The sequence below is a fragment of the Uloborus diversus genome, chromosome 2 (genome assembly GCF_026930045.1).
Source record: "Uloborus diversus isolate 005 chromosome 2, Udiv.v.3.1, whole genome shotgun sequence".
Taxonomy (NCBI): domain Eukaryota; kingdom Metazoa; phylum Arthropoda; class Arachnida; order Araneae; family Uloboridae; genus Uloborus; species Uloborus diversus.
In genome coordinates, this window is record NC_072732.1 from 110,704,465 (window position 1) to 110,717,980 (window position 13,516).

General features: G+C 33.8%; 1 protein-coding gene across 1 annotated transcript in view; it reads right to left on the reverse strand.

Moving 5' to 3' along the window:
• LOC129217234 (SH2B adapter protein 1-like) overlaps window positions 1–13,221 on the reverse strand; it is a 42,973-nt gene extending 29,752 nt beyond the window's left edge. Inside the window, exon 1 of the mRNA XM_054851507.1 lies at window positions 12,393–13,221. Within this exon, the coding sequence (XP_054707482.1) occupies window positions 12,393–13,094 (702 nt within the window). The 5' untranslated portion in view covers window positions 13,095–13,221. The remainder of the gene's footprint in view (window positions 1–12,392) is intronic.
• Window positions 13,222–13,516: the final 295 nt, after the last annotated feature.

Sequence of the window (13,516 nt, forward strand, 5' to 3'; positions counted from 1 at the left end):
GTATGGACTGCTCAATGGGATTGAATGTGTTTTAAATCCAACGGTGACAAGAATTTTTTTCAGGTAAGTTTAATATTTTAAATCATCATGTGTTTTTTATTTTATTTATTTTTTGTCATCAGCACTTTAAATAATAAGAACTTGAAGTATCGGTTATAATTATAACAAATTGACGATGTTACACAAATATGGGTCAACCCACCAAGCAGTACTTTTGAGTAAATTGAGTTCTAAGCTGAACTTCATAGATGGCATATTAATTCAGAATTCGGCTGAAATCGTCTTTGTATCCCCATAGTGTATCAGTTTATCTGCCAACCTATGTGAATAACTCATTATTTTTTGGAAAATTTTTGTTGGGTAACTCATTTTTGTATAACACCGTCCAAATCATCTATTTTCGTTTAGCAAAGATAAAATTCACAAAAGTACAAATTGTATAAATATTTAAAACAGTGATTTCCAACATTTTCTTATCCTTGCCCCCCTTACCTTTTACCCCCTTTCCTTGAAAAAAAAAAAACAAATTTTAGAGCAACGTAAAATCGATATTAGGTATTTTTTGTGTATAGTGAAACCTGTGTAAGTTGACCACTCGCGGTACAGTACTTTGGTGGTAATTTAGACCGGTGGTCGACTTATAAAGGGCAGTAATGATTTTTTGAAATTTTTGTAATTTCTGGCACCGTGTATTCATTTTTCGAGGAATTCACCCTTATTATTCTTTCTGTTCAACTAAATTTCATTGTTTAACATTATTGAAAGTGAAACCATAATTAAAAATACTATTCAAATAGTTGTGTTATTTTTTCCTTGTTTTAAACTATATTAGACACCGTAGTTTTAGAAATTCCATATCTGCCAGCTAATTTTCTCTGGCTTTCTCCTTTTTCAATTCATTTTAATATTTCATACTTTTTATTAATTTCAAGTTCAACTAACTTTCTTTTTGAAGCCTTTTTATGTAACACTTATAGCACAAAGAGCAACAATGTGTTTTGACTCTCTCAGTTCATAAAGGCTAAATTAAAATGTCCTATATCTTAATCCCTTGCACTTGAAATAAGCCAGAAGGGCTCTTTAGCAAGCCCATATCTGCGTACCTGCAGTGCTGGGGGATCACTTCCTCTAGGGGGCTAACGGCCCTAGAAATTGAAGAAAAAAGAAGAAAAGAACTAGCACTAAGACTTGTTAACTTTACAAATAGACACTGCTGGCCACTAGGGAGATGCCCTACTCATTTTGTTGCAGTGGGCCCAAAATGTACAGATCCGGGCCTTAGCACATTTCCAGTATTGCCACAACCTATTGCAACTGAAAGAAAACACTTTGTACTTTTCTACTGACATCTATTTTTATTGAACAGAGTACAAAAAGCTATCTCAAATAGAACAACATTTGAAAAACAAGTTTGGAGAAAAAGAGCAGCATTAGCTGAATGCTGCTGTTTAGTTAGTAAAATGCTAGTCCGTCATCTAAGCATTAAAAACATTCTTGGAAAGCTATCAAATAAAAATAAATATACAATAATAATAAATTAATAAATAATAAAATAAAATAATTTACTGAAGAAAGTTTTAAAAAATAAACCAAGTGGTAAACTTACAAAGGGTTTTTACAATACTCCAAACCAAATTTGGCGTACATTAGTGGTTAAGATAGACAGGTGGTCAAGTTACAAAGGTTTTCCTTCATTATATAAGATAGGACTAATTCCGTTCCTGACAAAAGAGGTCAACATAGACAGGTGGTCAACTTACAAGGGTGGTCAACTTTACGCAGATTTTAGTGCGCTTAATTTTAATTTAAAGCCTAAATACTGTACCAAATTTATCCACTTATTGTTACACACATTTTTTATGTTTTTTTTACAAGAGTAATTAATTTTTGAAGGGAGATAATAAGCTAAGATTATTAATATACTTTTCAAAGACAGCAGAACATTTTTCTTTTTCTTTTTTTTTTTTTTTTTTTGTATAAAATTTAGGATTTGGAAGAATGAAAAACTTCCGGTATCCAGAACCTGTCCTGAGTACAATTCGTATGCTTGTCCAAGATATGAGGATGTGCATGGCCAGTGGCGCACACAAGGGAGGGGTCCAGGGGGTCTGGACCCCTCCCATAGGTCTTGTTTTTTCCCCGATTGATTACGGTTCTATGTATTTTGTACGTAAAATATTTCCAAACAAAGATAACAATAATTTCAGTTCTAATAAATGAAAAAATAAAATCGTTATGCTAAAAGATTTTCAAAAATATTGTGCACTTTTCCTACAACAAATGACCTAAAAGAAGTAGAATGGTGATTATAAATGAATACACTATAATAACGATGTTTTTAGTTAAGTATTTATAGATTAAAATGATAATCTATGAACTTCTATAACCATATGCTGCTTCTACAACGATGAATTTGCTTTGCTGAATCCATTTCTTAACTATAAGAAAAGTAAAAGCGTAAAATTATTTTGCTTTCTGGTAATTTGTTTAAGTATGTTTCATTACAAAATGCTAATTATTTATTCAATAGTTTATTTTTTACTGTTTTCCGTTTTCGCGAATCGACAAAATCAAGTCAATATGTTTAACGACGTATTGGGTCATAATATGAAAATGAGGCTTTCGATCTTGGACCCTCCCCTTGCAAAATTCCTGTGTGCGCCACTGTGCATGGCCCTCCTGAACTTAATTCATTTTCTTTTGAACTCATCTAAATCTACGTTAAAACCAAGGGCCCGAGGAGGAGACCGCAATCCCCCCCCTCCCAAGTGTATATCCCATGATTTTTACTTTAGTTCTCAGAACCTGACAAATAAATTTCATTCACTAGATAACATTTTGAGAGATACCTTTGAAAATCAGTTTTCTCACTGAGACAAATGGTGACTTTTTTTTTTGTAGAGTAATTCGGGCTTATCCGATATTTCCGATCAGTTGTCACTGTCTCATGATCTGTGATGTATTCATTCTGAACGGATATATTACGTTTGGTTTACATGAAATTTTTCATTAGTTTGAATACGTACAATACAATTTTAAGAAAAGACCTTTTAAAAAAAGAGTTTTTTCTAAAGAGTAAATAGTACCGCTCATGGCCATATGAGGTAGTGAGAAGCAAAGGGATGCAAGAGGCAAAATTAAAAATTTGGAGATAACCAGTACAAATGGTAGGTGGACCCCTCCTCTGTCTTGGGGCAAGAGATAGTACTATAGCAGCCAGGCCCGTGTCCAGATTTTCATAAAAGGAGGGGTTTTAATCTTACCTGCGGGAGGGGGAATTGAACCCCCCGCAACCTTTAGTTTACGACAAATTGCCGATCCCAGTATGGCGTTTTTACACCTGGAAGGGCTGCTGAACCCCGCCCCCCCCCTTTTTTTGAGGGATAGTTTTGGCTGCGCAGGTGACCAAAGTAATCCTTTATTTTACAGGTTCGCTTTAATCAAATCTTGTTTGTTACTTTTTAATTAAACCTGCTTACTACGCGGTACATTGCAATAAATATTAAAATGTCTCCACAAATTCTTTTATAATGTAGAATGTATACCAGGTTTCAGGGCCGTCGAGAAGGGGGGGCAAGCCTATGCATTGCATAGGGGCCCGTGAGAGATTTGGGGCCCGCTTCGCGGGCCTTTGAAAAAGAAAAAATCCCTCCCACCACTTTTTCCTTTCTTTAAAAAAGAAAAGAAAAGAAAAAGCTTTTTAGTTTGAAGAAACTCTTTCTCCTAGAGATTACAAGTTTTCAAGCTTGCAAGTTCGAAGTGAGAATTTTTTTTTTTGTCCTTACCTTCAGAGCCCACTATCGACTCTATCAACCAAAAATAAATATGATTTTTTTTCTCTTGTGTAAATTACAAGGCTAAAAAAAAACAAAAAAAAAACGCTTATTTCTGAAAGATTACCAGAATTGTAGTAAAATAGACAAGGGGTAAAAAATGAAAAAAAAAAAGGCGCTTGCATTTTTAGCGTTCGAGACTTAAAACATTGGCAAACAACTCAGTTTGATGAAATATTTTAAAATATGTATTGATTTGAGTTTTAAATTCAGTGATACAAAATGAAACTAATTCTAGCGTTGTTTAAAAAGTAAAAACGGTTGCCTAATTTGGGAAAACATTTTGGACGAAGCACTTCTCATCAAATGTCTAAAAAGGAAAGCGGCACTGTTATGTCACTCAAGGGTGCCCACCTAGGGGGGGGGGGGCAGGGCCATTAAATTTCTTTTGGGGAGGGGGTGCCCTTTCTCTTGGCGGGGGGGCTCCCCTGTGTCACTGTATTAATTAGAGTCAGTGTTGAATTTACCATTAAGCTAAACAAGCTATAGCTTTAGGTGAACTTCCCGAATGGTAAGAGGTTGTTATTTTCTCATTAGTATCTATTTTTTAAATATTTCCACCATTTCTTTTAAAGAATTTTATGCATTGTTTAATCTCAGGGTTGGCAAGGTTTTGGACACAACGGTAAAAACCACGGTAAAAACCCTGGTTTTTACCGTCCTGTCCAAAACCCTAGTGTCCAAAACTGTCCAAAACTATATTTTTAGAAAACTTATATTGTGTGAGAAAACATCAAAAACAGAATAAAATGTATCAAAATAATGTTTTACATTGAACATTTATTCAATGAGAACATTCAACTTATTGATTCAGCTGATTTTAATCCAGTTACATAGAAATTGAATTCTTGATTAACATTTCAATTTGTATGAATGAGTTCATTTATTTGTTTATTTTTTGATAATAGTAACCAAATTTCCCTATGTTTATGCATGTGTGCACATGAAAGCAATGTTGGCAAGGTTTTTATCATCCTGTTCAAAACCTCTGTGTCCGAAAGTGTCCAAATTTTGAGAAACTATATTTTATAAGAAAATATCAAAAACAACAAAATGTGTCAAAATTATTTTTTTCACTATTTAATATGTTTATTCAAGGTGAACGAACATTCAAGTATGGTAACTTATTTATGCAACTGATTTTAATAATCTAGTTGAGTAGAAATTAAATTCTTCATTAAACATTTCAATTTGTATGCAGGAGTTTTTTTTTCCATTTACCAAATTTTTCGACATTTATGTGCGTGTGCAAAAGAAAATGTTCAAAATATACTGCAATAATCGACTTAAATGCAATAAATAACTTTTTTTTCTTGCACCTTAATATTGCACATTTAATAACATTCCTTTGAGTTACAAATGAAACTGAAATTAGTTGTCTTGGTTGTGTTGTGAATTCCCTTTCAGAAGTCTACCAACTGTTAGATAAGGAAGTTTTTATGTAATAGTAATTGGCAATTTTTTTTAAGTAAAATATTTTTTAAATGAACATTTTTAAGAAAAGTACTCATTATTTTGATCTCATTAATATTTATATTTATGCATTACAAAAATTGCAGTAAATACGAATTAATTAGATTACACCCCTTTAGCATCAGCTTAGTTTTGGACAGTTTCGGACACTTTTGGACAGTTTTAGACAGTTTCGGACGGTAAAAACCACCTGTCCTGTCCTAAACCAGTTTTGGACAATCCAAAACCCAACCCTGTTTAATCTAGATAATTTTTCAATTGATTCAGCGTTGTGTTTGTCGGTGGGTAAAAGGGATAATCAAAACTAACGGGGTCGAAAAATAAAATATGTAACCGAAAGTCGATGTGAGCAAGTGATAGACTTTGTGTCATATCGTTTCTTCTCTCTCGCTTTTCCTCTCTGTCAATAAATATCAACGATTTGTTGAACCAAGGGCAATTTTTCTTTTGTATTGCCTTAATTTGCAAAAGAGTGCATAAGTTTAAAACATTTCTGTATTTTGTTCTCCTATTATTGCTGATTTTTTGTAGTTTGAATTACCTCTTAAAAGACCTCAAAATGCAGAATTTTTTAATGCATTTTTCAAATACATTTACGGGGGAGAAACGACCGGACCCCCTCAAATTTGAGGTATTCTACCTTCAACTCAAAGGAGGTCCCTGTATAACTGTCCTGAAAACCCTGCTCGTCCAAGGTAAAAAAAAATAATAAATAAAAATACAGTATAACAAAACATTTTTTAAAAACACATTCACGGCTATATCGCTATATGTGCCAGAGGAAGACACATAGTTGGGAAAAAAACTTAAAAAAGCCTGTTTTGCCACTAATATAATGTTGTCCGAGCTACGAAAAAGGTCCCCCATACTTAAACTAGCCTAGGGCCCACTAAGTCAAAATCCAGCCCTGTATACAAGAATCTCTTTTTAATAACATTACAAAGTTTGATTAAGAAGAAGCACAGCAAAGCAATTTTAATTGAGAAAAAAAAAACGGCTCTCCTCTGATATGCCCCCCTCTTGGCGAGATTTTAATTTTTCGCTCGATACGAAAATCGCCAATAAGGCGATAACTTGGCAACCCTGGTTTTGCAACTTGAACGCTGGAAAGTAGTTTCTCGAAGTGTGGTAGGAGGTAGGTGCTCATATGTTCCGCTCTTAGGGAGATTTTAAGTTGAATACTCTAAAATAAAGTTTCAATTCAAACTTTATTTTAGAGTATTCTTTTTCTTGTTGTTTTTTAATGTTAATTTAGTTGAATTTTCTATTTTAATTATGAGTTCGGTTTGTGATGTTGTCCAAATGTATCAATTGAAATTTTTGAATGAATCTTCTTTTTCTTTTTCGTCAGGTCGTCCAACGTTTGGACGTACCGGAGTCCTAAATAGATTTTTTATATTTAAATTCGCGAAATTAATTGGGTGGAGTACAAAATACAAGTAAAATAAGGTTGTTTTTTTGGAATTTTTTTTGTCAAAACAAACATAATTTAAATATTTTTGTAAAGTAATGATAATAAAAAATGGGATAATTTCCCTAAGAGCGGAACATATGTGCACTGCCTCACGTGAGGAAGTAAAAGAAAAGTAAAAAAGGTAAGTGAACATATTTTGAATTATTGTGTTTTTAGTGTGTTTCTGGTAGTTTGTATTTTGGTCTGGTTGGCATTTTTGTAGCACAAAAATGGTGTTAATTTCACATAAAATCTGTGACTTTATTGTATACTGAACGGAGGAGATCTGTGACTTATATCCGACTGTGATGTATATTAAAAGTCGGAGGGATAACGGACCGAGCGGCAGCGAGGTCCTGGCGAGCCCGAGGTCTCATAGTACTTTCGTAATGAGACCGAGGCAGGGCCGGCGAGCCGAGGTCTCATTACGAAAGTACTATGAGACCGAGGGCTCGTATCCCGGAGAAACAACGGAAAAAAATTAATGCATTAATTTCATTAAATAATTAATGACATAATTTGAATTTTTCCTGTTGGCGCTAAAAAAGCATCGCTAAGAACGATGTATGACATATGACGTCATACATAGTTTTCTTGGCGACGCTTTTTTGGCGCCAACAGGAAAAAGTCGCCAAGAGGGGGGTATATCAGATTTGTTCCAAAAAAACTTTCAGTTAAAAAAAAGAACAAAAAAAAACTTTTTATTAGACCTAGACCCATTGACAATATTTAAGATATTTATGTAAAAGCAGAGCGAAGAAAGAGGAGATTCAAGTAAAAAGTTAGGGGCCCTGAAGAAAGTTGCATAGGGGCCCATTAATCCTGTCGACGGCCCTGCCAGGTTTTATGTTCTAAATAACTGAAATAATGCTTAATAAACTAAACAAAAAAGAGGTTATTGCAAATGCAAATTACATTACCAAACACCATCACTAATGCATTTTCATTGCTAGCACACATGCTAAATTCATCATAACCTCCTTACAATAAGCAATACTAATGCTTTGCATTGATAGATCATTCAGCAGTTCTTCCATCTCAGTTTTTCCTAAATATTATTTCAGTTGATCAAGCTTTAACAGTTGTAAATTGCAGAAAAACTTAAGAAAAGAGAGAAAGTTAAGAAAAAAAAAAAAAAAACCCCTGCTGAACACAAACTTTACATTAAAATTAATTTAAGCCAAAAAAGAAAAACATATATTTTCTTTATTTCCCTTATTATTTTTCGCCAATGTGAGGGGTTTAACCCCTAAAACCCTCCCCTTGGACACGGCTCTGCTAGCAGCCCTGGTAGGTGCCGCTGTACAGCATGATTTAGAAAAAAATTCAATGAAAGCATACCTAGAATGTAATCTTTATGCGAGTTTTACTCAAAACTTGAAAATGTCTAGTTACACCCCTTTGCTTCTCACTGCCTCAACTGTATTACGTTTTGTTTTAAATAAGATTTTTTTTCACTTTTACATAAACGAAATACTCTTAAATGCGGATTTTCAAAGAAGCCACACAGTTTTCACAGTGGTTTTTTATTGCGTAGAGCAATTTAAGCTTGCAAATATTTTTGAGAAAGTTAGATCCTTGAAATATCATCTTATATTATGGGCGTTTGCTGTATGCTTGGTTTAAATCAATCTGTCCACTAGTTTGCTTGAAATGAAAAGTTAAATAAGGATTTCTGAAAAAAAAAAAATCTTGGTATTTCAGCGGAGGGAGAAAAGTGAGGAGGTGCTGGAGGAACCTTTTTTCTTAAAAAAAAACACACTAGAAACTTTTTAGGTTTGGAAAACTACAGCCAAACCTTTTTAGATGGGGCCGGCATGAATTTTTTTTTCCACATTAAAAGTTTAGGGCCAGTCCGCCCCTGAAAACAGGCAACAAAAAATTCAAAGAAATGTCTTGATTAAGCTGGAATTCAGTAAAAAAGGATTTAAACTACTTGAGGTTCAACAGTAGTTTTGCATAACAAAATGAAATACAATAAAGTAAAATGAAAAAAAAAATGTAGTAATTACAAACGAACAATAGATTTTATCACTCGAGAAGTAACTCTGCCTTAACTGTTGATAATCATGGAAACTAAAAAAATCAGAAACTTCACCATTCTTGGGTTTTGTTGTCTTTTTTACTTTTCTTCAGAAAACGCTGAATTTTCCAGCTTTTTTACCCCAAGACAATTTTTGTGCTTTGTCCATATAGTTACGCTACAATATGCTACTACTCCACATTTTCCCTAAAAGAAGACAAAAAAAAAAAAAAAAACAGCTTTAGTTGGGTTTTTTTTTTGGGTTTTATTGAAAAAACCCAAAAAAACCCTGGGTCCATGGGCTTTTTTAAAAAAAAACCCGGGTTTTTGAGACCCCGGCCTATAAAGCTAAGTGAAACCTATATATTAAAGCTAGACCCTGATCAAAGGTGGGTATTGAGAAGGATTTTAAGAGCAGCCAAATGGCAAACTAAGGAAAAAGAAAAGCAGAATGGAAGGACATGCTGAAGAAGTTTTTTTTTTTTTAATTTCCAAAGGCAGATTATGAACAGTATAATAACAGGAAACAGAAAAGAAAAGAGGAACAGAGAACATAAAAAAAATACTGCAACAAAGTTCATTAATCCATATTGTCTATAGGGCAGTTCTCAAAAGGTGGGAACAAAAAAGTTAACTTTGAGCAATTTCAAAAATTTTCGAATTTGACATCAATTTTGATTTTATTCTATAGTACGCATACCTAGAACACAATATATGAACATGAAAAGACAGCAGGTATTTGTAAAAATTGTTAATTAGCAAATTAAATCAGCAATCTGTAGGTAACAGATTTTGGACATTGTTTTCCTGTAGGTAACGGATTTTGGACATCATCATAACGTAAATTTCACCATTTTTGACAATTGTTAATCTGATTTTTAACTTTTCCAATGAAAACTTTATTTACTACTTTTTAAATTTTGCAATTTAATAATAAAGAGGATATTAATGAAATACTTGAATGGCTATACATGCTGCTCCTTACATTTAATAAAGTTTTGGAATGATTTTGAAGAAATTGATGCAAGGTTAAAAAAAGCTTCAAATTAAAAATAATACAATTGTAAAACGTGACATCAGTTTTAATAATGAATATTTTTTCTAATGTCATAAGAATTAAAATGATGTCTAAAAAAATTATTGAAGAAAGAAATTCGTATTTCTATTTGGAGATCGTTAAATTATGTTTCCAAAAGAAAGAAGAGAAAAAGAATTCTAAAATAATAAAAGCGGAAAAAAAAAAATTGCTAGCGCAGGTGATAAAGTCGCCAAAACTGGTACAGCTGACGATAAACTACATTTGTCAAATTGGAATTCCCATCTGGTAACCTTTAGCTTTGTCGGCAACGGAGGTTTGCTTGGCGATTTTAGCGCAAAATGGCTTTCGGTTCGATCATAAGCAGCCATGTTTCTACTGTAATTTATGTATTGTTCAATGTGTAACATATTAATTATGCAGAATACCAATGGATTAAAGAAGATAACATTATAATAACGTTTTTTATTGAGGTTAGAAGACAGTAGATCATCAAAAATTATGAATAAATGGACAGAATTATCGGCGTCAAGATCGTAACGCCATTTGGACATCTCACATGTACGTTTAAAAAAAATTATTTTTCTTCTAAGATACTGCATAAAAGCTTATGAAAACACTTTTAAACAATTAAAAATTGATTCCGAGGCTCGATAAACACCTTTAAAATGAAAAAATAATATACTTAGTTCTCAAAAAATAGCATTGTAAAGATCGTAAATTTTGGACATGCATAAAATTTCAAACTTACTATTTTCTAAAATCGTTTACAAAGTGAATAATCTGTCTTTACTTTTGTTATTTGTGTAAAATATTAGCAAAAAATTATACAGTGTAAGATTCATACCTTTAAATTTTTTTTGAAACGTATGGAAATAATTTAAAAAAATTTTTCTTTAATGGTACATTTGCTCAGTTAACGTTTGGGTATTTCCAAAATTGCGCCTTTTAGCAAAGAAAATATTTTTTTAAGGGCATTTAAAGAGCCTTTTTTCCATAATTTATGTCAATTCTTGTCTCTATACAGTATTATAATTTAACTCAAAAATTTTTGAGTTAATTAAAATGAAAGTTATTTGGTGTTGCAGCTTCAAAGTTGAGGTCTGTGTTTGCTCCCACCTTTTGAGAACTGCCCTATAGCCTCCTAATAGCACTCAGCAAGGGAGATTTTGCAAAGCGCGGTACTGTGCAGTAGGTAAATGTGGCCCATGTTCTCTCCAGAGTCACACAGATTACATGATGGAGAAGGAACGGCTCTGATTCTGAAAAGGTGTTTTCAAAGGCAGTCATGGTCTGTGGCCAGGCATAATTCAGCAACTGCTCTGCTTCCTAGGCCATTACTTAACATCAGAACAGCATCTCGCCAGCTTTTATGGAGTACACGGGTATTAAGTTTGTCTTGTGCACGGGCCCCTAACTGCATTTTTAACAAGTTTTTAATGCCGCAAAAAGGCATTGGTTGTAGAATACTCTGTGTGACTAGACCACCCTTTTTGGCCAGGTAATCTGCAATCTCATTACCTGGTACCCTACAGTGCACAGAAGTACAGTACTAGAGGACGATGGATTTCTTGAGAAATGCTAGATTCTGGAGGGGATGACGACAATCCATTATGTTATGTGTCAAGGGTGGTTATCAAATTCAATAGCCATCAAGGCAGCTGTAGAATCAGAGAGTACTACTGCTCTTGTGAAACTGTCTAGGTGGCAATGAAGATAAGCTATTGCTGTACAGATCGTAGCAACCCCTGCGTCAAACGCAGTAACTTGTCCCACAGGGACATAAAATGAGAACATCTCAAAGCAAACTCCGGCAACTGCGTTTTGGTTATAGGGCGGTAGAGGCCTATCGGTATAAATCTGTAACCACTCAAGTTCGGGGAAGCAAGTGTCCAACACTTCAAATGCCAAGGCTCTAAGCATGGAAGGGTTTATATTGTTTTTTAAAACACTTGGACAGAGTCCAAGATTAATTTGAACTGATATTGAAACTGTTGGGTTCTGCAATGGAACAAGGCACTCTGGTTCGAAGTTTAAATGTGATGAGTCTTTTAGTCACAAAATTCCCTGAAAGAAGCCCATCTGGGTCTTTGATTTTCTATTTAAGTCTCTACTATCCTCTTACCATAGTGACAAGCAGCTAGGAACTCTAATAATCTTTAACCAAAGAATTAAAGGTTTCTCTTGAATCAAAGCGCTCAGGGGCCTATCACCAGTCAACAGAAGCATGGCATCTATGGGGATGGTTTTCACTGTCCGCTATTAAATTCGCAAGGAATGGTTCTCAACCACTTCTAAATGCTGAAGAAGTCTTGGCCATAAAAAGTGTTTTTGGTTGTATGAAGAAATAGGTATCTTAAGGACTAGAAACAATTGTGCTAATTAAGTGATACACATTCTGCCTCTTCAAGCCTTAGGATAACATATCTGAAATGTTAGAAAATGGTTGCATAAATGATCTGATTAGGTTCTGAAAAGTCTAAAATTCATCTTTATGATATTCAACAAAGGATAAGCACTCTTAATTCAACTGACCATAAAATGAAAACATGGATATAATTCAGCAATACTTACCTTGGGAGGTGAATAGAACTCTAGCATGTAACCTCCAGTAGTTTTAATTAATAAAAGTCTACACTTTTCCCACTTCTGCCTACCATCTAAATAATCGCCAGTTAGATAACTGACAATGCCTTCTTTCACACACTCAACAATAATTTTTGCCAACTTCGTTTTTTCATGTTTGTCTGACCGAGAACGTCTATCATGATGGTGAGAAAGTTCTACTTCGTCTGAATGTTGCTTGTGAAACAAACCTTTACCTCGTTTTAAACCTTTAAAAGACAACCGTCTGAAGAAAGCTCGCGGGTGAGCTTTCGGAGATTCGCCTTCTGGATCAGATAAGTCACTATAGTCATCATGATTAGTAACTAAACCACGAATATTTTCTTGAGATGTTTCTTGGGTTTTTGGTCGACTTCTGGCTCCTCCTGAGTCACCAGAACCTTCTTGCAAATTATGTCCATTTACAGCAACTGAATTCTCCCCAACTTTCTTTTTAACTTCAAGATCAAAGTACTCGAGGAAAAAATCGATAAATTTTTTACTTATTTCCTGGTTACTCACTGTTTTCCCAACATTTGGATGATCATTAACAAACAGACGATAATTCTGAGCAAAATCTACAGCAGCAACACGAGCATTTTTCTCACAAAATTCAGGCCACAAATTTTTGTCTTCTGTTTCACCATTTGTGGTTGCAGCAGCAGTAGCCATGGTTACAATATAATAAGCACAATATTAGATTCATAATTTGGAATTAAATCGCAAAACACGCACATAATGAACATTCGGATCCCGTTTAATTAAATTCCGTCACTTCTGCCTAACATCAGCCATTCTCCAATGTTAGAATGTATACAGAGATTGCGCAGAGTAATCAACATAAGTGGGGGTAAAAGTTTCTATTAAAAAAAAGAAAGAAAAATATAAACATAAATTTATGTTTGTGCATTTTTTAAAATTTGCGTGTTAGTAAAAAAGTAAGAAAATTTCAAAAACACGAAACTATTCAACAAAGTGAACTGAAAATTTAATAAACAAATAATCTACAGCAAAATGTCGACAGAACTGTCACTTTTGTGATGGAGGTTTTAGACAAAAAAATTACAGAACAATCTGCGGAAAGTCGATGCAAA